The sequence below is a fragment of the Canis lupus genome, chromosome 1, assembly GCF_048164855.1.
Source record: "Canis lupus baileyi chromosome 1, mCanLup2.hap1, whole genome shotgun sequence".
Classification (NCBI taxonomy): domain Eukaryota; kingdom Metazoa; phylum Chordata; class Mammalia; order Carnivora; family Canidae; genus Canis; species Canis lupus.
In genome coordinates this window covers 56,817,207-56,843,974 of record NC_132838.1, presented here as the reverse complement: position 1 = coordinate 56,843,974, position 26,768 = coordinate 56,817,207, and the positions used below count along the sequence as shown (strand labels likewise).

At 44.4% G+C, this 26,768-nt stretch overlaps 1 protein-coding gene across 3 annotated transcripts in view; it reads right to left on the bottom strand.

Moving 5' to 3' along the window:
- SMOC2 (SPARC related modular calcium binding 2) overlaps positions 1-26,768 on the bottom strand; it is a 158,615-nt gene that overhangs the window by 33,369 nt on the left and 98,478 nt on the right. For all 3 annotated transcript variants that reach the window (XM_072831208.1, XM_072831189.1, XM_072831197.1), the window contains exons 8-9: positions 11,843-12,029; positions 4,783-4,865 (exon numbers count right to left, since the gene is read on the bottom strand). In XM_072831208.1, the coding sequence (XP_072687309.1) occupies positions 4,783-4,865; positions 11,843-12,029 (270 nt within the window). The remainder of the gene's footprint in view (positions 1-4,782; positions 4,866-11,842; positions 12,030-26,768) is intronic.

The window sequence follows — 26,768 nt, the reverse complement described above, 5'->3', positions numbered from 1 at the left end:
AGTCTGCTTTTCTGTTGGTCTCTTCTTTTCTTTGTCTTGTTTCTTCAATTCCACATATGAGTGAAATCATATGGTATTTGTCATTCTCTATCTCTCTTATTTCACTCAGCATCATAAATATATAAAGAACTTATACAAGTCAACACCAGAGAAACAAATAATATGATTAAAAGTGGGCAAAGGACCTGAACAGACATTTTTCCAAAGAAGACATACAGACAGCCAACAGACACACGGAAAGATGCTCGAGTTTTGGCGAGGATGCAGAGAAAAGGGAACCCTTGTGTACTGCTAGTGGGAATGCAAATGGGTGCAGCCCCTCTGGAGAAGAGGGTGGAGGGTCCTCAAAAAGTTAACAGAACTAAGACCCAGCAATTGCACTACTAGGGATTTACTCAAACAAAATGAAAACACTCAAACACTAATTTGAAAAGATACCTGCACCCCTATTTTATTGCCACATTATCTACAATAGCCAAGACATGGAAGCAGCCTGTGTCCATCCACAGACAAATAGGTGAAGAAGAGGTATGTGTGCATGTGTGCACATGCGTGCACTCAAACACACACACACACACACACACACACACTGGAATATTACCCAACCATAAAAAGGATGATGTCTTGTCATTTGCAACAAGTGTAGATCTAGAGGGTCTAATTACCTTTTGAAAAATATCTTATGCTATGCTCAGGGCAAGGTAAGGACCATTTTATGCTACTTTAGAAAATCATAATTAAAAAAAATAGAGTAGGACTAAAATATTGCTTGAGGGATGTCTGGGGGCTCAGTGGTTGAGCATCTGCCTTAGGCTCAGGGCGTGATCCCAGAGGCCCAGGATCGAGTCCTTCATTGGGCTCCCTGCATGCAGCCTGCTTCTCCCTCTGCCTGTGTCTCTGCCTCTCTCTCTGTCTCTCATGAATGAATAAATAAATTTTTAAAAAATCTTTAAAAAAATATTACTCGAAAAATGCAGGCAGGGTGCTTTTAAGGTCTCTAATGGAATCCGAGATTCCATTATACCTGCAATCACTGGGGACTTTAAGAAAGGAGATTTTTGTCTCTGTAGACTTGAAAAGACCCTGTATTGTGGCTTCCCCTGCTCTTGGAGGTCTTTGAAGGGAGGGACCCCCATCGCTGGCAGGTGCTACACCTCTGTTCGCCTCTGCTTTACCTGCATCTCGTCCCTGCAGCCGGTGCAGGCATGACCTCTGGGGGTTTCAGGGGGCACGGGGTGGGTCTGTGCATCTCCTCATGCTCGCAGGAGCAAAAGGTATACCTTCTTCCCTTTACCGGGTGGCCAGGACTCAGGGGTCCAGCCAGAATAATGGATTCTATCCATCGGGCCATCCTCCCCCCACGTTACACCCCAGGTATCAGACACTCATACTGCACACCTTCCAATCAGCAAAACCACCTGCTGGGCTAATTCCACAATATCCCTCAGGACAGAGCAGCCAAGAGGCTTTGAGTATGAAAAGAAACATGGCCTAATGTCCTTCATTGACAAGCTCTTTTCAGCATGGGAGTGCCTCCTGCGAGCTCCATGCCAGATGGTGGGGCCCCGGACGGCTCGAGGCCACCTCTTGGAGGACATGAGGGTAAGCAACACCAGCACACAGTCCGTGTACCCCAGATGCCACGTGAACACATACCGTGAACCCTGTCCAGCAGACAGGAGCCCGGGACAGCCTCCCTAAGAAGCTGAGTCCTGGCGGCCACACAAGAATGGGGAGACCCCAAGGGAATGGAAAAACCTGCAGCTCGCCACTGCTCTCCCACAGAGGTGAGAGGCCTTGGGAGGCCTAGAGTCACGGGCAGAGGCTGGACCTCGGGGGGCCCGAGGGGAACACGGGTAGGCTGGACCCCAGGGGCCCAAGGGGCACATGGGCAGGCTGGAGCTTAGAAAGACCTGAGGGAGTCACGGGCAGGCTGGACCCCAGGAGGCCCAAGGCGGGCACGGGCAGGCTGGAGCTTACTAGGACAGAGTGAAACACAGCAAACTTATAGATGGGAAAGGTAGTGCTTCAATGTCTTTGTTCAAAATTCCTACCATCCTGGGAATTTACCTCTGTCAGGACACATGGCAGGTCTTGTAGGGAAACTCATGGAATCAAAAAGCCCAAATCATGACCCCATTCTCAAAGGGGACCTGTTGGGGGGATGCTGATGCCCCCCACAGTAAGACGCTGGCTGTCATCTCGTGAGGGCCGAGCAGTGTCCTAACCACCCCACGGAGGGCGGGCAAGGCATCTGACAGCCAACAAACCCTCCAAACCAGGGGGCCGCTCATGAGACAGGTATCAGCTTGGCTTGGAAAGTAAAGGGCCCTCCCTGGCCGGGACTGAGAAAGCCGCTGAAGATGAAAACTGTACCTTCTAAGAAGAAAACGCTTCGGCCTAAGTGTGGCTTGAGTGTGTGCCCACCGGGCTGCCTTCTCCTCCCCACCACCAACAGTCTCTGTCCTGGACTTGCTTCAAGACCTACTTGTTTCTTTCCTAATAAGGATAACTATCTTCAAAAAATCAAAATGATGAAGTGGTCATGAACGGTACCAAGCTATACCAATTATACGGTTTGCAAAAAGTGGCTTGTGTGCCTGGAGACTCTGGTTTTTATTTAAGGGATGGGAGAGGAGGGGCACCTCGGCAGGGACAGCCGAATAATCCTCCTCCTGCGGGGACTGAGGGGCAGACTCTCCAGCTGGGGTCGTGCCTCCTCACCACGTGTTCCCTGGCCCACCGGACCTCACCTCCGACAGCCCGACCAGCCCACAAGACGCCACTCGTGTTTCTCAACTGGATGAGCAGCCGCTCCCATGAACCGACGACCATTCCCGCCCTTACATCAAGAACTGGGTCTGGTATTTAATGTGTTGGGTCTACCATGTAAAGAGCCTCCCGGCAAGGACACCACCACCAGGAGGAAACAGGATTGTCTCCTGTCATAGCACCTTTTACTAACAAACCGAGAAGCTACTCTGGACGTTAATAAATGGACTGGATGTCACAATGCAAAACTCACAGAGCTTGACTTGGAAGTAATGCAGTTTTGTATTGTCCAAAAAGAAAACGTCAAGAGTGTTGGACCCTTAGCAAAAAATGGACTGTTTGACGTTCATGAGACAGATTAAGACCAGCTACAAACGGCAAACATCATGGAGGGCTCTCCACGCACCTGTTAGATTCATTACTTCCTGTGAAGAAAAATCTCATCCACCAGTGTTAAAGTCTGACTTCAGAGGGAAGAGACTCCAACAGATGATGGAGGGAGAGAACTCCCGTCTGGTCCAAGAACATCAGGGAGCAATTCGGCTTCGCACTGAGCTCCTTCTCAGGGTAAGACATCATGTATACAAACGGTGCTCAACTAGGAATTCGTGTGGTGCTTGTGGTTGCACCTACATGACCTCTCCTTCCCTCTCTCCCCATCCCAAGAGGTGGGAAGGAGAATGGTCCATGAAACACAGAGTACATCGACCACAGAATCACAAAAATCACATCTCCCATAGACCCCATGAGCCTGCATCAAAAGGACATCACAGGAGATCTGGAGCTGGGAGACAGCCCCTCTTGTGAACACCCCAGAAACACTGAAGGCGACGGGTAGAGGCTGCCTTCATCCTGCTCTTCCTCTTCCTCTGTCTTAGCTACTTTCATTCCCAGTGTTGCTGAACGATAGAGACGTGTCTGGGTGATACCCTAGTCATTTCTATCTTTGTTCATAAAGAGGAAAATGTCTTAGAATTTAAAACCCTCTTTATCAAGACTAATGCAAAAAGAGCAAGAGCCACACTTCTCCAAGCGGAATTTATCCGAACTTGGTGTAAGACCAAGATCAAACATGTGCTCTGAGCTAAGGACGTTAGAGAATGATTTTCACGGTCTCTGGGGCATTGGCTAAAAACACACACAATCTGGAGATATTTAAAAGAAAAAAAAAAAAAAAGAGAGAGAGAGAGAGGGAACCAAAATGAAATAGTGACTAGCTTTGAAGCATCTTACGGATGCCATCAAATTCACCCCATGATGTCAGAGCTCTGTCTCTAAACTCCTTGATCTCACGAGATGAACCAATTGTGGGAACCTTGCTGGCCGGGCCCCCACGCTCGATGCCGCCACTCTTAATCCCATGTAAATTCCTGGAGGGACGTGGGGTCCACCAGAGGCTTTAGGTTTAACTGTTGAAATAATCATTTTTGGTGTATCATAAACACTTATGTGCTTTTTTGATGAAAGACAACATCCATAAAATATTTTCTTATGAACGCACTTTTAATAATTATAAGATTAAACTCACTGCCTCTGTTTAATTTGGAATACTTCTTTGTAATTAAACTCACTTGATACAAAGACTGAGCTCATGTTTTGTTAAAACCTGGACTTCGGCTCCTTGAACTGTTGATTCAATCCAAAAGGAATGCCAGAAAATGACATTTGAATTACTGCTTTCTTTTAGGTAAAGGAATTAAAGGATCCTTTTGGTTTAGAAGATCTGATTTTAGGGGGCGTTGTTTGCTTCTCTGAAATGCTGGCTCTTAGGCTTGGCACCTCCAGGGTAGCGGCCACAGGTGCCACGACCCACGCGTGCCCTGAGCATGCTCCCTGGGGCTCCCGCGCGTGTGCTGAGCTCAGGGCCCTGGGAGGAGGCTCACTGGTCGACCGCCCGAAGGCCCTTGGCCACAGGGAACAGAGAGGGAGACGTTCTTTCTCATCCTAGACCTGCGAACAAGCTCGGAGCTGTGGTGGATGCGCTTCAAGCAATCCTTCCCTTCTACTCACCTTGGAGCTGGCGGCCCTTGTACAGATCCCTGGTTTTGGTTGGGTGAGCCCTGGCTGTGTTGTCACATTTCGGCTGTTCGTACCTACGAGGAGGGCAAGAAAGGGAAACAGGGTGACGCCTGGAAGAGGATGCCTTCTTCCGTTTATCAGGTGCTCCTGCAATGGTGCCCGCCCTCAGCCCGCAGTGTATCAGCTGCAGCGACCTCTTCAGACTTGTGACCTTTTATGACCTTTGTGACAATTTACTATGGTAAGCTTATTCTTCACGGTCAGTAGGAAGGGGCACCCCGCGTAAGGCTTTGCCCGTCCATCACTAGTGGCCACCGAGCACCACCACATCCTCGCCTCCAGGATCTGACGTGGCCCAGAGGAGGAAGGTGGGGGAGAGGAGGGCCAAGTGCCCCTGGGTAAGGGAGGCCAGTGGGTGTGGCCTGGAAAGATGTCTCAGAAGGAACCTCAGAAGTTTAGATTTACCTGTTACTGAAAGACCAACTAAATCTTATTCTGATTTATGAAGCTACAAAAGGTTGTCCCTGTGTTAAAGGAAGGAAAGAAGGAAGGAAGGAAGGAAGGAAGGAAGGAAGGAAGGAAGGAAGGAAGGAAGGAAGGAAGGAAGGAAGGATGGATGAAGGGAGGAAGGATGGAAGGAAGGTCCAAAGGATGGAAGGAAGGAAGGAAGGAAGGAAGGAAGGAAGGAAGGAAGGAAGGAGGGAGAAGAGAGAGGAAGGAAAGAAGGAAGAAGGAGGAAAGAAGGAGGAGGAAAGAAGGAAGGGAGGCAGGGAGGAAGGAAGGAAGAAGGGAGGGATGGAGGGAGGGAGGGAGGGAGAGAGGGAGGGAGGGAGGGAGGGAGGAGAAAGTGCTACATGCCGCCCCACATCAAGTGAACAGAAACCGTGGAGAAGTCTGACAGGTGTGTCCTGACATCCACGCACAAGGTGTGGGTGCTGTTCCCCCATGAGAGCTGACGGGACCCAGGGCACCTGTCCCTGACAGGCTTCGGATGCAGGCCGAGGGGAGCAGCTGGTGCGGGTACTCAGCGGCAATTCAGGAATGCCTGTGGTCTGGGCACTTGGTACCACAGACGGAGGGACCTGGATCCCGGGGAGAACCGCCCCCGCGCAGTGGGGACACTGCTGCCCCCAGCCCCTCACGTTGTCTGACAGCAGGGACAATGTGCACCAGAGGGAGGGGCGAGGTGGAACGTTCCGGACTGAAGGCCGGCTGGTTTCCAGAAGTGAACAAGGTTCTGTTGGCTCCTCGCATGGCATTGTACCCCCCCCTTCCCTCCTCACTTCCTAAGAGAGGGACGGGAACTCACATTTACTTCATAGGGATCATTTCCAATTCTTATTTTTCCTTACATTTTGTCTTCCTACCATAGGAAACAAGAGGACAAGAACTGTCTCCCCGAGGGACACACTGGAAGTGTCCTTCCCTGGTGGCCAGTCCCTGCACGGCCTACCTGGAGCAGCGGAGATGCAGCTGAGATGTCAAGCCCCCCCACCCTGAGTGGCCTCTTTGATGCCAGAGAACCTAACATGCACTCCCACAAACCTAACGCATCTTTCTGAAATGATGTTTTTGAAATTAGAGTCCCTCACACTCCGGCAAGTAGTTAAGCCATCACGTTCTCACCAGAAGGCATCAACTCATGTTCTTTTGAAACGTGGTGGGATTCAGTGCAGACAGCAGAGGAAGCAGAGTCACGGGCACATGAGCAGGGCTGCGGGGACCCACTCCCCAACCAGGGCGACCCTCTCCTGCCTGGGGCTGTGACAGGTAGATGGGAGCCCAACATTCACCAAGAGGAAATGTGTGATGCAGCCAGCTCACCGAGGGACCGCTCCTGTTCTCACCTACACGTGCTAACTTTGGAGAACCTTCACCACTGAGGTCTTCATCTCAGGCTCTGGGTCAGTGTCCCTGGGATTGGAAGAGGTTGGAACTTGTACCATGAAATGGGAGCTATGAAAGGACCAGCAGGTGTCCCAGCTCCTGATGGATGAGGACAGGACTCCCAGGGGAAACCCAAGAGCCGGGCCATTCCCGAGGACACCCCGTTTGCAGGAATATCAGAGCGGGTGGCTCAGGGAAGCCACGGGCTACTCCACTGGGTTAGACGCCGAACTGGTAACACGAACTCTGTGTGGAGCCACCCAAGGGCTAGGAGTCCATGCCCCGTCCTTCACGTGGGTGATAAGAGCGGGTCCTTTCTAACCCTCCCTGTGAATCTTTACCTTTGCAGAAACCTGGACACGAGTTACACTGGTCATTCTGGGTTTGTTCCAAATTTGATCTGGGGATGCCTTAAGAATCCCAGCACTATGCTGATATAAAAATGCATATTTAAATGACAGCATTCTGTCTCTAATTTTAAAGAATACTGGAGAATGCCTTACCTTGCAGAAATGGCCATCTCAAGAAATAGGATTAATAAAATAAAATAAAATTTAAAAAAATCCAATAAAAAAAATCCAAACTCAGTGTCAACATCGATCACATTCTTTTCAATAGTGTTGAACTTATTTGTATGAAAAGAAATGAATATCTCTTGACTGCCTGTGTGCCCATCAGTACCAGGCTTCCTGCCAGGGAGAAATGGGGTTTCGTGCTCACGTAGCCACATGCATCCCGGCCACCGAGAGAGACAGGCTCTGGCGTCAGGGGACCTGGGGAGCCCTAATGGGAGGTGAGAGCAGTTGGAAGTCTAATGGCAGATGGTGAACCTTCACCAGCCATCACGAACGTGAAAGGGAAATCGCTCCGTTCTGGGAGATAATGTAGCTGCCATCGGCCTGTTCCATGCTTGATCTGCTAGCCCACATCAGCTCTCGTCCTGCTAAACGGTAGCCGGGCTGGAACCTGCCCCTCTCCGACCGAATCCTACTTGACCATGCAGGTGCCTGGGCTCCAGCCCGAAGGGAATCTGCACACTGTGGCCAACATGTCAACTTTGACACAAAAAAGTGAGAGAATCAAGATGGACGTGTGCATCTGGTCCAACTGATGTTTCTACAGATGATCGTGCCAGCTAGCAGCTCCACGTTAGAAGGAAGCTGCCGTTGACCCTGGCAGGCAAACAGCATATGTTTGTCGTCCTCAGCACAGCCCACAGCAAAGTCTGTGTGTTTTAATGATCTTGCCTGGCACCAGGAGCAAAAGGGAACTGGCTTATAATGACAATGTGCTTTATATTTATGGCTTCTTTCTGTGTTGGATTTTTAAATTGTTCTTTCCCATCAGTGAATATAAATAGGATAATTGGGGGAAAAAACCTGAACCATCTCTCCAAATATAAAGCAAAACTATAAAGTATCTCCCTGGAAGAACTGCTTATCTCAGAAAATTATAAGAAAGTAGGAATAATGCAACAGAGGGTATTTAAACAGAGAACCAGTGTAGGTGTGGGCTGGTGAAGCTGGCCAGCAGCTTATCAGATATCCCTGAATGTTTCTAATTTTGACTGATTTCCCAATATCCATGCCTCCCAAAAGATCAATTTAAACCAATTCCATTTATCTTGCCAGTACTGGGTTTAGCCATGGTCATATGATCCAGTTCTGCCCAATAATCCACATATTGAATTTGCTAGGGGACTTGTAGGGAAGGTCATTTGGCTTCCGAAGACAGAGAGAGATGGGCTGTGTATTCTCTGAGCACTGTGGTGTCTGGATGAGATGCCTGGATCTCTGCAGCCATCCTGCGACCATGAGAAGAGTCTGCCCAAGGGCAAAGACAGCTGTGTCCCTGATGACATCACCAAACCACAGTATCAACTGAAATGAGCTTTCTTGTTCTCTGTAATTCTTACCCAAGGTAACATAGTCCCTTGTTTATGTGTACTTCTCAGATTTGCCACTATCAGAAGTGAAAAAGTTCCTAATCGATACACCCTACCTTTGAGCCAAAACAACGGTCTTCTGGCTCAGGGACCTCCCCTGTGTGGGGCAGCGCTCACTGCCTCTGTCTGGGCTGTGCTCCGACAGACGTCCATCAGCTTGCCCCCACCTGCATCCCCACCCGAGCATCTTCAGGACTCGACTCCAATGTCAGCTTTCTGCAGAATGCAAGTTGGGCCTCCCCAGCACTCCTTCTCCCTATTCTGGTTTGTTTTCCTCCACAGCACTTGTCGTTCACCAGCATAATTACTTACATTTGGCACATCTACTGATGTGCTTTGCCCATAGTCTGTTTCCTTCCATTGGAACATAAGCTCCAGGGAAGCATGGATTTTTGTCCATTTTGTTGCCTGTACATCTCCAACCCCCAGAACAGTGTGCACAACAGTGAGGGGACAGAGGTGGGGGCAGCCCTGTCCCAGGCCTGATTCCAAGAGATGGGAACCACAATGGCCCTTCCTCCATGAGCAGTAGGCCTGGCCTGAGCATGATAGTGTGGCTAACTCAAGGGAGGGAGGCCGCCTGAGGGTCTGTGGGGAAGGCTGTCCTTGCTGTCAGAAGGAAGCACCAGCTATGCTGAATGATGCTTCTAGAAACACTGTCAGGGATGAGTTACAGAGCCAGCCGGTAGGTCAGAGATGGCAGACCAGGGAGAAGCAAAACATGGCTTATTAAAGTATGTCCTCGAACTGCTGAGATAATCTGAACCTCCCTTTGCCTTTGAGGTGTGCAAGTTTTAAGTTTTGAGGCTGGCAGGATGTGAGGACTTCCCTTTTACTGCATTGGGAAGTGGTGCCACTTGCTCCTTCCTTGACATTCCCCAAGCAGGAAAGAAGCCCCTGAGGCATGAGACCTGCTCTGTTGGTCAACACTCTTTCCTCAATCCCTAGAATAATAAGGGATTGTCATCATTGGAAGGATGGATGGAAGGATGGATGGACAGACGGACAGACGGACAGATGGATGGATGGATGGATGGATGGATGGATGGAAGGAAGGGCAGATGGAAGGATGAACGTATGAATAGATGAAAGGATGCATGGGTGGAAGGATAGATGGATGGATGGAAGGATGGATGATGGATGGACAGATGGATGAATGGATGGACAGATGGACAGATGGATGGATAGATATAAGGACAGATGGATGGATGCATGCATGCATGCATGGATTGATGAATGGAAGGATGGATGGAAAGAAGGACAGACAGATGGACATAAGGATGGATGGATGAATGGATGGATAGACAGATGGCTGGGTGGATGGACAGATGAACAGATGGACAGAAGGGTGAATGGATGGACAGAAGGATGGATCGATCGATGGACAGACAGAGATGGAAGGATGGACGGATGAATGAATGGAAGGATGGACGGACAGATGGACAGATGGATGGATGAATAGATGGGACAAAATGCAGCAGTAGTCTAAGGGGTCTTCCTAACTGGGTTTAATCTAATACTGTTTCTTGAAATTCAAAGCTCTAAGAGTGAGTTATTCTCTCCTGTAGGCAGATTTCAGGAAGATGAGAACGTGATGCTCTTCTTCCTGGGGCTTGTGAAGACCGTGTAAAGTCTGGGCAGAAAGAAATCAGGACAGATGGGAAGGAAGAGGGGTTACTATGTTTCTTGTCTGGTTGTAATAAAAATGTATACAGGTTCTTTAGGGATAACATCATAAACATTGATCTCCTCATTTAAGGGCCAGTTTGAGGAGTTCTGGTTTTGACAGCATGGGGGTTTTTGTCAGCTAGTTTGAAGAAAGCATCTGCCAGCAACACCTGGAGGAGCAGCCGAGGGGCCAGCAGGGCAGGAACCAAGCTCCCTTCTGGGGAACAAATGCTCAACCTAAATACATAGTAAGCAAGGCAGGGTTTTAAAGGTAGAAATACTGCTTCCTAAGAAAGATTTCTTAGAAAACAATACTCCCTATACATACGTGCACAGGAACCTAAACACATTTCTCAAACCAAAATCTTAAAAAGATTTATGTTCTCTTCAAGCCGTGCAGAGCACCCTTGTGTGAAATGATCTCCATTAGCACCCCTGCAGACGCCGAGACTCCGTCTCTGGCCTGATTCCCTTGTCTGGACTCTACTCTGCGCCGTGCACAGCACAGAAGGCAGACCGACCCTCCACGGGGGCACGCCAGCCACCAAGGACCAGCTGTAATCCCACTGTGTCATTCCAATCTCAAAGCAGGGACCCTGAGGAGACTGGTTTTATTGAATGAGCCAGATGGGGGACCAGGTGTGGGTGGACTTCATGTTGACAAGACATTTATTCGCTGGTTACCTGGACTTCGCTGCCTGGAACCTACTGTTTAGAGGAGTGTTTCCTCCTCTAAAAGTCTCATGATCACCCTTGAAAAATTGGGGGAAATAATTTAGGAAGTGTCAAAATGCTCATGCATAGATGCTAGAGATGAAACCAGGGGTTAAATTTGATAACTTTTAAGAGATAATATTTTTGTACATTTGCAAATCATTTTTATATCAATCTATGAAAATTCAAGGATCAATTCATATAACAAAGTACTGCAAAGACATCTTCATGCACGTTTTATAAATTCCATGAGTGGTTCAGGTGTGATTATGTAACTGTGTGCTTTGCCCAAACTCACACAAAATAGGAGTGGATACATTTTTTGTATCTCAGACCTTGCACAGCGATTGTTGCTCTTGCCTCTAGCACACCATCTTTATTTTTACGCTGTAGAAAGCCAATTTTGGCGATTGGTTCTTTCAGCTTGTGAAATGCTTGGCTCCCTTTGCTGAAACCAGAAGCATAAGGAGGCTGCAGTTGATATGGGCACCTTCTGAGCGCCCACCATGCGGGGTTCAGAGCCAGTGGTCACGTGCCAGCCTGTATGAATCATGACAGGAGCAAACACTGCCTAAAGACATCAGCCTGCACCTCTCCTACAGGCACTCACACAGGCAGCTCCTGGTGGCCATCAGAGAGACAGTTTCCTCCAGCTTCCAACGGCCAGAACCTGCAGGGTGTAGGCATCCCGGCACGGGGACGTGAGCGTGTGGCCAGCACTGTCCAGCAGCACAGTGAGGTCTGAGGGCTGAGCCTCCACGTTAGTGGCACCCCCAGGGGTCCAGCCTTCCCCATCCCCTGCCCTGCACCTCCCTTGGCCCACAGGAGCAGCCTTACCTGGTGGACGTGCCAGGGATGGGACGTCCAGTGTCCACCAGGACGCACCAGCAGTAGCCAGTGGAGGGGTGGCACTGCACCGGTTTGTAGAGGCCTCCATGGGCACACTCGGGGATCACCACGTTGTCATTCTTGGGCTGCCTGGCCTCTTCCAGGGCTGACTGCTGCTCCTGGTCACACGAGGACACTAGAGGGAGGAAATATGGGAGGTGTGAGCATGCAGCACATAGGCAGTCACACGCAGAGGCCCTGAGGGTGTGACCAGAAAGCAGTGGGACATGTGGAAGGGAGGGCAGAGCGATAGGGAGAACGTCAGGGCTCGGTGGGCCCGAGCTACCCATGCAGTCACTCCTGTTAAACGCAGTCGGGACAACCACATCGGCCTCATCGGGGTTTCAGTCTCAGTGTGAGCACCGAAGCCATTGGTAAGCACCCTCAAGCATTCTTTGGCAATCAGTGCGAGACCTGGAATCATTTTCCACTTCTTTCAGTTTTGTCACCAACTTTTATTTAAGATGATGCTGAAGCGCGGGGAGTGACAGCCTATGTGCCTGGCTTGTTTCTGAGCACAGCGGGACCCCATCTCAGCAGATAGTGAGCCCAGGCCCCTGGGGCCGAAACAGCCACAAGGTGTGTATGTCGCCCCCAGTGACAGAGGAGAGGATGCCGTGAACTCTCGAAATGACAGTGGAGACACGTGGTGTTAACAGTGAGAGAGACACAATCTAACAGCATTAGCATCTAACACTTGTGTCACACAACAGCTGCTATTTAGAGCTTTCTACCTGCTAGAACTGCCCTCATTCATTTCATGGGTTTTCTCATTTAACCACTTGGTAGATAAGAAGACAGAGGAACACACTAGTTATGTGGGGAAGACCCCGCAGTTGGGAGGGGCTGACCCAGAACTCAGAAGCACACGGTCTGTTGCTCCACCAGCCTGCACCCCTGCCTCTGGGCAGATGGAAGTCTCACACCATCTGTGCAACAGTGATTTAAATAAGCCATCTGGAAAACGCTATGAAGGGTCCTCAAAAAGTTAAATATAGAGCTACCCTACAACCCAGGAATTGCACTTCTAGGTATTAACCCGAAGAACATGAAATCACTAATTCAAGGAGACTTGCACCCCGACGTTTACAGCAGCACTGTCTATAATAGCAAACTATGGAGACAGCCTAAGTGTCCATCGACGGATGAATGGATAAAGAAGATGTGGTCCATATATACAGTCGAATATTATTCAGCCATAAAAAAGAATGAAATCTTTTTGCTCCATTTGCAATGATGTGGATGGAAGTAGAGGGTATTATGCTAAATGAAATCAGTCAGAAAAAGACAAATATATGATCAAAGTCACGTGTGGAGTTTAAGAAACAAAACAAATGAGGAAAGGGAAAGACAAAAAGAGAGAGAGGCAAACCAAGAAACAGACTCTCAGCTACAGAGAACACACTGCTGGTCACCAGAGCAGAGTGGGAGGGGGTGGGGGAAACAGGTGATGGGGATGAAGGAGAGCACCTGTCGTGATGAGCAGTGGGTGATGTAGGAAGCGTTGAGTCACTATATTGTACACCTGGCACTGATACAACACCATATGTTAACCAACTGGAATTTAAATTAATATCTGGAGAAAAAAAAAGACAGGTCTGAAAGTAAGCCCGTCTCATGGCGTAATCACACTCCAGCATCACAACAAAGTGAGTCTTGTCTACTCAGTGGTCCTCAGATGACAATGAATTTGAGTTAAATAGAGTAAAACATGGAAAACACTTTATCCTTCACTACAAAGTCACACATAATTTAAAGTATACTCTAGAAATACTCAGCACAAATATTCCTCTTCTGGATCCTCCAGCCTAAATATACTTCAATGAACATTAACACTGACAAGTTAAATCTCCGTCCTCACGCATTTTAAAGAGGAGCCACAGAGACTGGAGCCTTTGTTCACGGTCACACCCTGAGCTGTCGTGCGGCATCTAGAAAGGACATTCTTTTGCTTTCACATTTCTCCTTAGAAAGCAAAAGAAAAAAAAATGCACCGAGCAAATATATTTGATATAAAAATCTCTATAGTACTTTTCTGCTTATAAAGTGATTTTCCATATTACAACATACAGGGATTTTATGACTGTAAATGTGACATCAAACAGGTGGAAACCACCGAGAAGCTGGGAAGAGCGTGCTCCCACGCCAGAATGCTGGAGGCAGAGCCGCACTGCTGCGGAGGACCCACACCTGCCTCACGCCCGCCACAAGGACAAAAGTTAGACATGCAAAGTGTGACACACAGACCATACAGGCCGTGTTTCATAAATGTTAGCTATTATTTCCACTATTTTCCCAATGCTAAAAGAATGCCTGGCATATAACAGACACTCATAAATTTCTTTTTAGATTAAACCACGGTTATGATATGAACAGAAAACTATCTAGATTCTAGCTTCTCTGGCCACTCCATCTACTGCATGAGGGTAACATCTATGGGATTTTGTGATTGGTCTCTTACTGACATTACCAGGTGCTATTAAATGTTTTTAAAACCACATGCAGGGACGCCTGAGTGGCTCAGTGGTTCCAGGAGTTCCAAGATTGAGTCCCACATCGGGCTCCCTGCACAGAGCCTGCTTCTCCCTCTGCCTATGTCTCTGCCTCTCTCTGTGTCTCTCATGAATAAATAAATAAAATCTTAAAAAAAAAAACAGCTGCCACGTGATTGCATTAGAATACTGTTAAAAAAATAAATAAAACCACATGCATCTCTGTAGATGTACTATAGAAATGCAGAAATGTACCTTTTTAGATCCTTCTCCATTTTCCTACTAGAAAAGTGCTTTCCCTACATGGCCTCCGAGGCTGAACACAGCTTCCTGAAACAGCAGATGAGAGAGGTAGAAGCTTAAGTAATCACCCTATCTGTCCAGATCATCACAGTAGGTGCCAAAATCATTTTCCTGGATAAGAGAGAGATGGAAGAAATTGGCCCTTGTGTGTACAGCACACCTCCCTCTCCTAGCAGGAGTGCTCTGGTCACGGTGCAGAAACACTGGTATAGGGAGCCATGCCAATGGCCAGTGGCCAGTGCACAGCCCGGTACAGGACAGCCGCTGCGCCCTGAGGCCAGGCTGCAGAGTCCTGAACTGGGTCTGGCCGTGCCCACTTGGGGGCTGTCTGCGTGGCATGTGAATGTTCAGGAGGCTGGTGTATGGTCTCTGGGGCTGTCCAGACCACAAGAACCCACTCCGGGAAGCTGGGGAGCAGCTGCCTGAGTTGCCCTCCACTCTGCGAGGCCTCCAAGTATTTCCAATAAATTCCCTGTGGCTTTACTTACCCAGAATTAGATTTTTTTTTTTGTCTGTAAGTTAAGAATTTTAAACAACAAAGTTCGGATCCTGGAACAGTCCGACATTAGGGCTGGCATTTGGTTTTGATTTCAGAAGTAACACTCTAATGATCCGTGCGTCCAACACACTCTGGTTGAAGAGCATCTCTGTGTCAGGCACTGATCCAGGTGCTGGCAAGACAGCCCATGCAGGCAGCCTCTAAATATTTAATTCATCTCTAATACACAAAAACAATTAACGGCTACTGCATTTCTTATAACACCACCACCTGATTCTTTTAAAATTTTTAATTTGTTCCTTTTAAGTCCTGTCTTATTCCATATACTCTAGATTTTGCTCAGCAAATACACAGACACATAAATAAAATCCAACTATGCATCACATGGTTTACATAGAGAAGCTTTCACTCTGACTCCAACTTGGAAATTGTCAAGAAGAAAATGACAGTGATTTGATTTCTTGCTGTGTTGTCCAGTAGGTCAGCAGAGATCATGAGAAGTCACCAAGGAAAACGGAGGTGAACCACATCTTTCAGAAACCTGCAGAGTAGTGAGCCCATGACCAGATGGACTTACATGCTCGGGGGAATCAGCCAATGCTGAGGACTGCTTTTCCAGCAGGCACCCCTGGAAAATGCACTGCTCAGTGAAACATCCATTTGGTTCCTTTTTGGAAATTTTATTAGTGAACAGAATTTATGGTGTGATTATCTGGGCACAAAATACTTTTCATGCTCCATCCAAGGACATACTGTATCTATAGAAATGGTTCTGGGAAATTCTTGAAATGTGCCTTTTGAGTATTTTATTTCATATTTTCCGATTCATTATAAGCAAAATAAGGTTGATTCAATCAACAATATCTTAAAATTTGCCAGGAATGTTATAAAATATAGAAGATATTATAGCTGGGTTAGAAGAAATTTTGTGCTTGTTTGTATAAACATCTTGGTTGGCTAGAAATATTAACTGAAACAATTTTATTTGGTAAATCTGGTTCCACGTGGGGAATTCAACCTTAGGGAAATGCAGCTCTATTTCCTGTTAGCGAGGGCCATCATGGAGGAAGAAGATCTTTAGACAAACTACGGGCAGCCTTCGGGAACAGAGGCTAAACAGAAGCATGATTTCCACATTGGAAAGTGCCACCCCCCCAACCAAGATAACCCCACCCCCAGGGAGCCTGACCACTGGTTCCACATCAGCTCATGCTGGGGCCACAAGAAGATGGCATAGTCACTCTTGTTCCATAAGGGACATTAAGCACTTGCAAGTAGAGGTAAATAGTGAGCAAAGCAACATAAGTCATATTTCAGCACAATTCTAGAAGCTTTCAATCACTGAGACACACAGAAAGGAACACAGGTCCAAAAAAGACAGGTCTTGAAGAAGGTTCAGAAACATGTCAATGAAGTCACACAAAGCATTAGAAAAGACACGGGGCAAAGGAGCTCTTCTGGAAGGAACAGAGCAATGAGGATGGAAACAAGGAAACTCAAAGGAGAGCCTGGTCTGAGGAATGGGGTGATCAGCTGAATGCCCTAAATGACATGGAGGTGGCAATGCTCATAACCAGCTGGATCCATCAGGTCACAGAGGCCACCAAAGCAGGAGTTTTAAAATAAGGACATTATCCGGAGTTAGACTGAATCCATTCCAAATAATGGCCATCAACGTAGAAAAATAAATTTTGGGATTCTGGAAAATAATTCAGCAAGAAAATAAAATAACACATATAAAACTCAAAGTATAATATCCAATTTAATACATTAGATGCAAATATTTCAGTTTTCTTTCCTATTCAGAACAGCTTTAACACTATAATTTTCACTTACGCTAAATGTTGAGGAGTTAATGTATGAAGGAGGACAGATTGAAAAAAGAAAAAAATGAATAGAAGGAGCTCTAATGTGAAATCACCGAAGGGGCCAAGGAAGGTATAATGCACCAGAAGTCACTGAATTTATCCAAGAGAAACTGCCCAAAGAACTCCTCATTTGGGAAATATGCCATGGGAAAAAGAAAAGTTGAGATGTTATTTAGAATTGATGATTGGGTTGAATAGACTTTTTTTTTTTTAATTAAAGAGGTGGGAAAAGAGCCTTAGTGATAAATGAGGGTCTTGTTCCTGCAGAATTAGAAAGTGAGTGGAGGCCTCCAGTGCAGTTGTGAAGGATGGGGACAGGATGGGACAGTAGATCTGAGTCCGTGTGGCATCACCAGGGAAAAGGTCAGGTTCTGCATTTGGAGTCAGGCTCCCAGCTTTTCTGGGTCCCTCTATCTCTCCTCTGACCAGCTTCAATAAAAACTGAATCCAATGTCCTCATTTCTGCCCATCCTGCCCACCTCCCAGGATGACTGTGACTGAACAGAGTCATACATATGGAGTGATAGGTTCTATAGGAACCTAAAGTAATACAACTATCGAGTGCCAGGTTTGCATTACCCACAAGAGATAGAGAAAAAAGATAAGAAAGACCACAACTTGTAGCCCAGAAGAAAATTTAGATCCATTCAATCCCACACACATAGATTTTTTTTAAGATCACATATTCAAGCATCAGAATGGGGAAATACTAGATATTTCTATAACTGGTGGATTTATCAACACCCACATTCACATTACATTATCCTACTCATTACCTGGTGCACCAAGCAATGATGCACAAAGAAGCCTCAAGTCACTGATAGGAGTAGAAACAGATGATAATATTTCTGCTACATGTTCTGTACTTTCTGTGAATGGTCGTAGAGGCACCTACTCAGCTCTCAACATTATACACACAATTAATTATGCTGCCTAATCCCAACATTCTCTACAGAAGAGTAGCCTGCCATTCAGTTTATCAAATCCATTCTCATCCAGGCCACTGGCTTTCAGCAATCTAGATGGTTCTGCTCTTGCCATGGCCTCACTGGTCACTTGCTGATACTCTGAGCCCATGTGATAATGTGTTAAATCTTCCACACAATTGCAATGATTGCATTGCATTTTCCTCCCTAGCTCACTCCTCTATAATTGGATAGCTCCGAGCAGCTGCATTTGTGCCCTCTCTGGCTCTACAAACTTGCCAGTGTGTGTGGCTCAGATATGTGATATCCTGGGCCACATACTCCATTCTGAGAAGACTCCTGAGAAGTAATTAGCAATTTGGAGATAGCCTCAATATTTTTCCATTAAAATATTAAGCTAGAAATATGTACAATCCCAATTTGTTTCCACAAATTTTAATCTCTATGATCATAACAACTCTGTACGTTTAGAAAACTTTATCTATAAATCCAGTTGGATACAAAAATTGGTTAATTTTAAAAATTATTTTATTTCCCAAACTAGCCGTAGATTTTGATGACTTATATAACATGTCTGACAACATGTTCAAATAATCTGACATCCAGAAGAAAGTTAGATTATAACAAATAGCTGCAGGACATTGATGAATGAACTTAAAGGAAAAAAATAAAACCTCCTAATTGATTATCTCATTAGCTGTATACCATTTGATTTTAGTATGATGATGGCCAAAGCATTTTGAAATCACATCCATTCTAAGAAAACAGCAAAAAAAGAGACCTTTGGGTTTGGCCACATTTCAAGAATATACAGGCTGCATATGTAAGTTCTTTTGGCTAGTTCACATTCAGTTTCACAATAATATTTATGGTTTCATTGTTCACTCTCCAACAGAATCCTGAGAAGCTCCTTAAAGAACTGAAATACTTGAAACTATGTCTTTGCCCATCCCCATGTCCACCACCACAGACACAGAATTCTGGCAAAGGAGCTCATCATGAGGTTCTAGTTACTTCTTCTTGACTCTGTTTGACTTCTTTTTGACTCCTTTTATCCATTCTTAGTTATCTGTACACTTTGTAAGGACTCTACTCCTGGTCCCAAATCCTCCACAAAAAGGTTGCTATAGTCTGTGCTGTCGGGGAGAGTGTCACCCAGCTAGCTGTTGGCTGGTTGGTTGGTTGTTGTTTTTTATTAAGGGACCCTGTGTCCTTTTATTCATATAATAATCTCCTCTTGGAGCATTTTGTTTTCCCAGTCATACCTTGTTATTAAAGAACTGAATAAAATTGCTATTTGATAGTAGCCAATATTTTTAGAGTCCTTCAGAAACTTTGCAGATATTGAAAGGGTGCCTATCCATTACCTTAATAGTTCTTGCTCACCGTATTCACATTAGCTCTTACCTATTTTATACAGATTCTATTTTCTACTTACTCTCATCTAATTTATTTCTATAAGTGAGCAGACAATTAAGCAAATTTAATATTCAAACTCAGCATTGTTACTTAAGTCTCTGGTAATCCTTCCAAAATTATGGCAGGCTGCATGATGTGAAATGGAGAAGATTATACAAGAAAAGGAGAAACACAGAGTCAAGACTCAGTTTAGTCTGGCCTTGCCTACCTCTTTAGGGAGGTCATGTAAATTGTAGGAATAATTTGCCAAGTGGTATCACACCAGTGCTACTCCTCATAAGATGGTAGAGGAGCTAATGGAATAATATATTAGTGTATTTAGAAAGAAGGTTAAGGGGCCCTACAAAATTGAAGGGACTATCTGGAATACTAGAAATTATACTCAGTAACTCTTTAAAATATTTAAATAACATTACACCCTAAGTGCAAATATTTTTAGTTATAAAAAAAAACTATTCCTTTTTAGGCAAAAAAGAATTTAGGTGTTCACTTTTATTAATGAACCACTTCATCAATTAAATGGCAAAACTTTCAGAAAACTGATATTAGAAGAAAACCTTCTATATCTGCAAAGATGCATATATTTTAAAAATCCAGAGCTAACATCAGATTGAATGATAAAAGACTGAACGCTTTCACTCTAAGACTGAAAATAGTCTGACTGCTTCTATTTGTCATTACACTGGGTATCCTAGGCAAGATATTAAAGGTAAGAAATAGAAACACATAAAGATTGGAAAGAAAAATGTAAAACTTTCTTTATCACATGTGATAGAATTATGCACATAAGATGAATTTAAAATATGTATAATGAGGGATGCCTGGGTGGCTCAGTGATTGAGCATCTGCCTTTGGCTCAGGGTGTGATCCTGGAGTCCTGGGATCAAGTCCCACATCAGGCTTCCTGCATGGAGCCTGTTTCTCCCCCTGCCTATGTCTCTGCCTCTCTCTCTCTCTCTCTCTCTCTCTCTCATGAATAAATAAAACCTTTAAAAAATATGTATAATGAGAAAAAAACTACTGGAATTAATCAATAAGTGAACATAGCAAAGTCTTAATATATAATGTCAATATACAAAAATCACCTGTAACTCTATATAGTGGCAATGAATAACTAGAAGATAAAATTTTTAAATGGAAAAAAATTTTAAATGGTATTCCCAATAACATTTAAACATGAAATAAATTTATGAAAAGATGTGCAAGACTGAAAAAGCATTGTTGAGGAAAGTGAAAGGAAGCCAACACATGTGGAAAGAGATATACCATGTTCATGAATCAGAAGACTCAGTAATGTTATAATGCTCATTCTTCAATTGTTCTGTGGTTCCAATTCCTATGAAAGTCCTAGGAAGCTCTTTTGTGGAAATTGGCATTTTTATTCTAAAATATATGTGGAAAAATCAAAAGACCTGAAATAGCCAAAGCACTCTTTCAAAAGAACAAACTTGGAGGACTAATATTATTATTTTTGAAAAGTCATTATAAAGCTGCCTACCCAGACAGTACATGATTGGAATAAGGATAGCTAAATAGATAATGGAAAAGATAAAGACTTCATAATTAGATCCCAAAATATACACTAAATTTATCTTTAGCAAGGCACCAAAGCAATTAAATAAAGAAAAGTCTTTTCAACAAATGATTCTAAAGCAACAGGCTATTTACATGCCTATTAAAAAAAAGCCTAAGTCACAACACACACATCATTTTTTTTTTTGAGATGATTTAGAGATCTAAACATAAAAGCAAAAAGAATTATAAAGCATCTAAAGAAAATAGTGAGACTGTCTCTATGATATCGGGTTAGACAGGATTTTTAGGGCAGATATAGAAAGCACTAAGCACAAAAGAAAATTGTGGTAAATTAGACTCCATTAAAACTTAAAACTTATAGTCACCAAAAGATACCATTAAAAAAGTTAAAGGGCAAGCTATAGACTGAGAAAATGTCTCTAATGCATACATCTGACAAAGATTCATGTTATATCAATGACTCCTACAAATCCATAAAAAAGACAAATAATTCCATTTAAATTGGGCAAATATTCAAACAAATACTTCAGAGTTAGAGATATATGACTAAACAATAAGCAGTGGGAAATTCTGCTCAGCATCACTAGTCATCAGGAAAATGTAAATTAAAACCACAGTGGCATAACACTGCATGCCCCTAGAGTGGCCCAAATTAAAAACACCAGACCAAATGCTGGGACTCTCACATGAGTGTAAAATGACAGGAATACTTTGGAAATCTACTCTTAGGTATTTATCTAACAGTAGTTAATAACACATCCATAAAATAGCATAAGAACATATATTGTAGCTTTATTTATAATAGCCCCAACCTGGGAACAACTGAAGTATGCATTAAGTGGAAAATGCACAATTTGTGTCATACGCATATAACATACAATTATACATATAAATGGATAATGCATATAACCAACAAAGATGAATCTCAAAACTATCATAATGAGCAAAAAAGACAGAAACAAGGGGGTAAAAGTGCATTATGCTATTTATACGAAACCTTAACCCAGGTTAAAGTAACATAGAATAATGGAATTCAAAACAGGAGTTGCCTCTAGGAAGGTGCTGACCCAGAAGGGCCTGAGGGAGCTTGCCCAGGTGATGGAGACCATCTTGGTCTTGATGGAGTGGAAGTTACATGGGCATTCCCACTTGTCAAAGCTCATCGTACAGAACACATCCCACTGGTCAGCACATCTTGTTAAATATAAATTTCTGCAATAAACAAATTTATACCAAATGAGTCTTTAAATGTTTTTAAAATAAGAGTAAAATATGAATTTAAGATATAAGAAAATATTGATCACAATTAAATTGGCAATACATTCTTATTTATTTTTTTGATCTGTCTTATGATGGAGACTGCCTCAAATCAGTGATGTACAAAACACCTGTGAAAGCCCATGGTCCATCCCCAGGAAGTGGTGATTATGAACATTTAGCCTTTTCCTTCTTTTTTCCAGTAGCACCTGGTGTCCCATTATCTACACATGCTACAAACAAAGAACTCTTACCACAAAATGTGGCATAAAGAACAGGAAATGGGAATCTACAGGCTGAGTGTGACTCTAGACCTGTAGTGTTAGCTTTGTCCTCAATAACTCTTGGGCTTCCAAGCACTGACTTAATTAGTTAAAGAGAGTTTCCATTAAAAGTGTAAATAAGACCAGCAGAAACTCTGTTTGGTCCAATGTCCAAAGGACCCTGATTAAACATCAGTGTGAATCTGCTCTGTAAGAGCTTCCAAGTTAGAAGCAGTTTTTCTGCCTGGTCGGATGTGTCATATAAACAACCCCTGCATTCACCCCTCCTCCTCCTCACTTTCCTGGTACAGTCCTCAGCGTCCTGCTTAAATGTCCTCTGCTGGCCTGAAATTTCATTATTATTGGCTGGCCTGACTCCCAAGTTTTCGTAGGCCTGCAGCACTGCTCTGACGTGCATGGACTAGAGCTTGTTTACCTCTGATGGCCTCTGCCAAGTCCCAATTACCACTGCAGCCACAGCCTGGGAGGCTGGAAATGCATTGTTTCCTCAGCCGATTCCCACACTCATCCCTGTGTCTCACCTCCTCCAGGGTCTCCCATTCAGGATAATTGCACATTGACTTCACGGATCAGTAGATGGCCTTGCTGGCCCATCCTTCCTCCCTCCCCATCAGCAGAGTTTCTGAAGCTTTTCCACACTGGCAGGGAGCCTTCCTTACTCTGTGATATTGGGCCCACACATGTGAACTGGCTCATGTGATGTCTGTAAGGCATCAAGCAAGCTGGGGCTTGACAGGTGCCTGCCTTTGGACCTGCTTTTCCTTGCTTCTGGTCTTGCTCCAAGAAGAACATTCCCATTTTCTCACTCATATAAGGGGTATGAGACACGTGGAGCAGAATCCAGACAAGATCAGCAGGTGCATAAGAAACAAATCCTCATAGTTGATTACCACAAACACTTTGAGGTTGTTACAAAGCAATCACTCTCTGATACAACAGTCATTCCAGTATAAGCTTCCAAAACCAGTATTTCTTATTTTTTTCCATCTCCTTATGGTATTTTCAAAATTCCCTCAAAAAATATTCCAAATTAAGATAACAAATATTTTACTCTAAGCATTTTGTCACATTCCCTTATTAGCTCATGACCCTTGCTTTTGATGTGCATACAGTTAATTGCATGCTCAGTGAGTAGACCTGTGCTCAGCAAACACAGTATAGGGGGCACTGAGCTATACATGAGGATGCATGGATGCAGAGGGAGGGTCCTTGGCAAGAAGTGGACATGTAGGATAGCAGGGCCCAGACTGGGAGACTGCTGAGCCAAGCTGAGGGATTTCCACAAGCATAGAAAACCTTATAAGAATTTTGAAGACTGTTATGATCATATTTGTGCTTTAATAACCCTGGTGTTAAGCTTTTAGATAGAGGACCAGCTTAAGACCCTTGCATTTCCTTACCTACAAGGGATAATGAGGTCTTAAAATAGGAGGCTTTGAGATACATACAAGGTGAAGTAATAAACACTGTAAATATTAGTAAGCACAAATAAAATACATAGATAATTTAGCACAAGTGTGATAAATGACTAAGTGCTCAATTAAAGGTATGTCTAAACCACTGTTCTTCAAAGGCCAAGGATACCCCTATTAACCTCCCACAGCACCTGGATAGACATGCACACTGATCCAGTCAGTACACTGGATCAATGGTGAGCCTCTCACCTTTGTTCTGTTGCTTTAAAAGATATATAAGTGCCACCAGGGCTCATCAACTGTAAGGGAGTCTCCGTCATACCAGATACACAACTATTTTGTGTGATTATATATTGTCTAACCTGTGGATACCCACGAGTTTCACTGCTACGTAAAGGCAGGTCTATGAAGTATTTTGAGGTTAGAGAGGACTTCACATATACAAGTATTTCAGAGATAAAATAATAAGCAGTTTGTTCATTAGAATCCCACTTATAAAAACCATGTGGATTTTGCACATGAGCAGAGCCTGGAGATTGGTAGTTGATAACATTTACTGGGTATGCACGACTACAAATTTTCGTGTATTAACTTCCTTGGTCACATGTTAATTCCATGAGGTGGGGCTATTATCATCACTTTACAAATTTAGTGATGGAATCAGAAGATAAATCATTTTCCCAATCTAGGTAACAAGGGACAGAGACAGGACTGGAGCCAAGCCGTCAGGACCCCAAAGTGCTCGTCTGGGGTGAGCTGAGTGATTTGCATTCCTGACAAGTTACCAGATAATGCTAAAACAGGCATATATTTTCATCTGTCACAGATGTCATCAAAGAGGTTTCCATGTTTTCTTAGAATTGAATCCCTGATTTTTAATCATATTGTCTTCATCAGTCATGGAATTTTTGTGGTTTTCTTTTTAATTATATAACACAGATGATTAAAGAAGGCAAGAAATAAAAAAATAAAATAAAAAGAAATGCACTCTTACAACTTGATTTTCTAGAAATGGCAGATTAGGCCAAGGGAGATCTTGAAAATTTTAGTACGAATGTAATATAATTATCCACAGGTCCACATTCAGGAAGATACCAAACAGGAGTCACAATGCTAAGGCTTTGCTCATGACCAGCACGTATTTGTGACCGCCATGCAATTTAATTCCAAAGGAAGGTTTTTAAGATTAGCTTTTAATCCAGGGTCATTGTCTTAATATTTACAGGCATTGCAGGCACAAAACTCATCTTCTGCATATTCTCCTATAATCCTGGTAATAACAGATCAAGCGATATGTATTCCCGTTGTGTACTTTACCAACAAAAAAAAGGGAAGTTCCAAAAAGGTTTATGGCTTACATAAGATGGCAAAGCTAGGAAAAGCTGAGCAGGAAACCATACTCAGGCTGTGACACATAAACTCATGCGCCCACCACGGCACCCCCCACCCCTCGCCACCCTCTCTAGAAACACCAACAGTAAACAGACAATATGGGAAGCCCACAGCCATAGTCGTGTTTCCAAAAAATAAAGATTTGGATGCAATTCATGGATCTAGTTTCTTTGGAAAGAAAATAGTGGCCACGAGTGTCCATTCTAATTATTTTCCCCATATTTATTTCCCATAGCAACAGATCCAGACTTAAGTAACTGTAGATCTAGAAATCATTCCCAGTTTGAAATATGAGGCATAGGCTCCTTAGAGAGGAGGAACAACAGCCCCATATGCCATGACAAGGAAGAGCCACCTTGGCCGGTTCTCAGAGCCCCTTGATGTTGAGCAGTCCTCAATCATACCACCTTCCCATCTGACCTCTATCTGTATCTTCCCTGTGTCCCTAGCATCCTTGGAGGGTTCATCCATAGTGAAGGTCAACTTCATTTCTATCAGTGACAATTGCACCAACATCACTCTGAAGTGGTCCTTTATCCCTTCCTTCGCTTTTCCTCCACATTGACCCTAACTCCCCACAATGCTCCCCAGATCTCATCCCCAATCTCCAGCTTCCCAGGGCTCTCCAGCTTCGAGCCCCCACAGAGCTGCCCCAGCCCTCCCACCATCACGGCATGGGCCTCAGCAACCCTCACCAAGCAGCTCCAGCAGGCATACACCCTCCTGGCCACTGCGAATGAACCCCTGAAGCCTTCCTCCACATTGAGCACAATACCCCTCACCTACTCTGTCCAGGACAATGTCCCCTCATCCATTTTCTCTGCTCATAGCACCTTTAGTAGCTAGTGAGGTGCAAAGGCTCAAACATGCTACAGAAATGTTACTTTTTTCCTTTAAATTATATAGAATTTGGAGACTGATTTTTTTTAAAGGTGAATAGACTGATTTTATATTTGGATCCCCTACATGAGAAATCATAATATTTTCCATTTTCCAGAAGTCTCACATTAAGACTTTTATCTGGCTTTATCTAACACAGCCCGTTACAAATAAAACTGATATTGCCACCCTAGTTAAAATACTCTGTGTCCATTCAAGCCAATATTCCAGAGTGGCCAAATTTCTCCAAACTAGGAGTGTCTGGGTGGCTCAGATGGTTAAGCATCTTCTTTCAGCTCATGTCATGATCTCAGTGCCTGGGATCAAGCTCCACATTGGGCTCCCTGCTAAGTGAGGAGTCTGCTTTTCCCTCTCCTTTTGCCCCACCCCCTGCTTGTGCTCTCACGCTCTCTCTCTCTCAAACAAATAAAATCTTTAAAAAAATTCCTCCAAGCTAGTTTTCTTTGTATGTAGATAAAGGAAAGAACAGTGGGTTTTAAGAAATAAGATGAGAAAAAGAAAAAATATATCATTTTGACACCACTGAGGGATGTTTAAGAATCACATCCCTATCCACAGTGCACAACTCAGGATACTGGACGTGT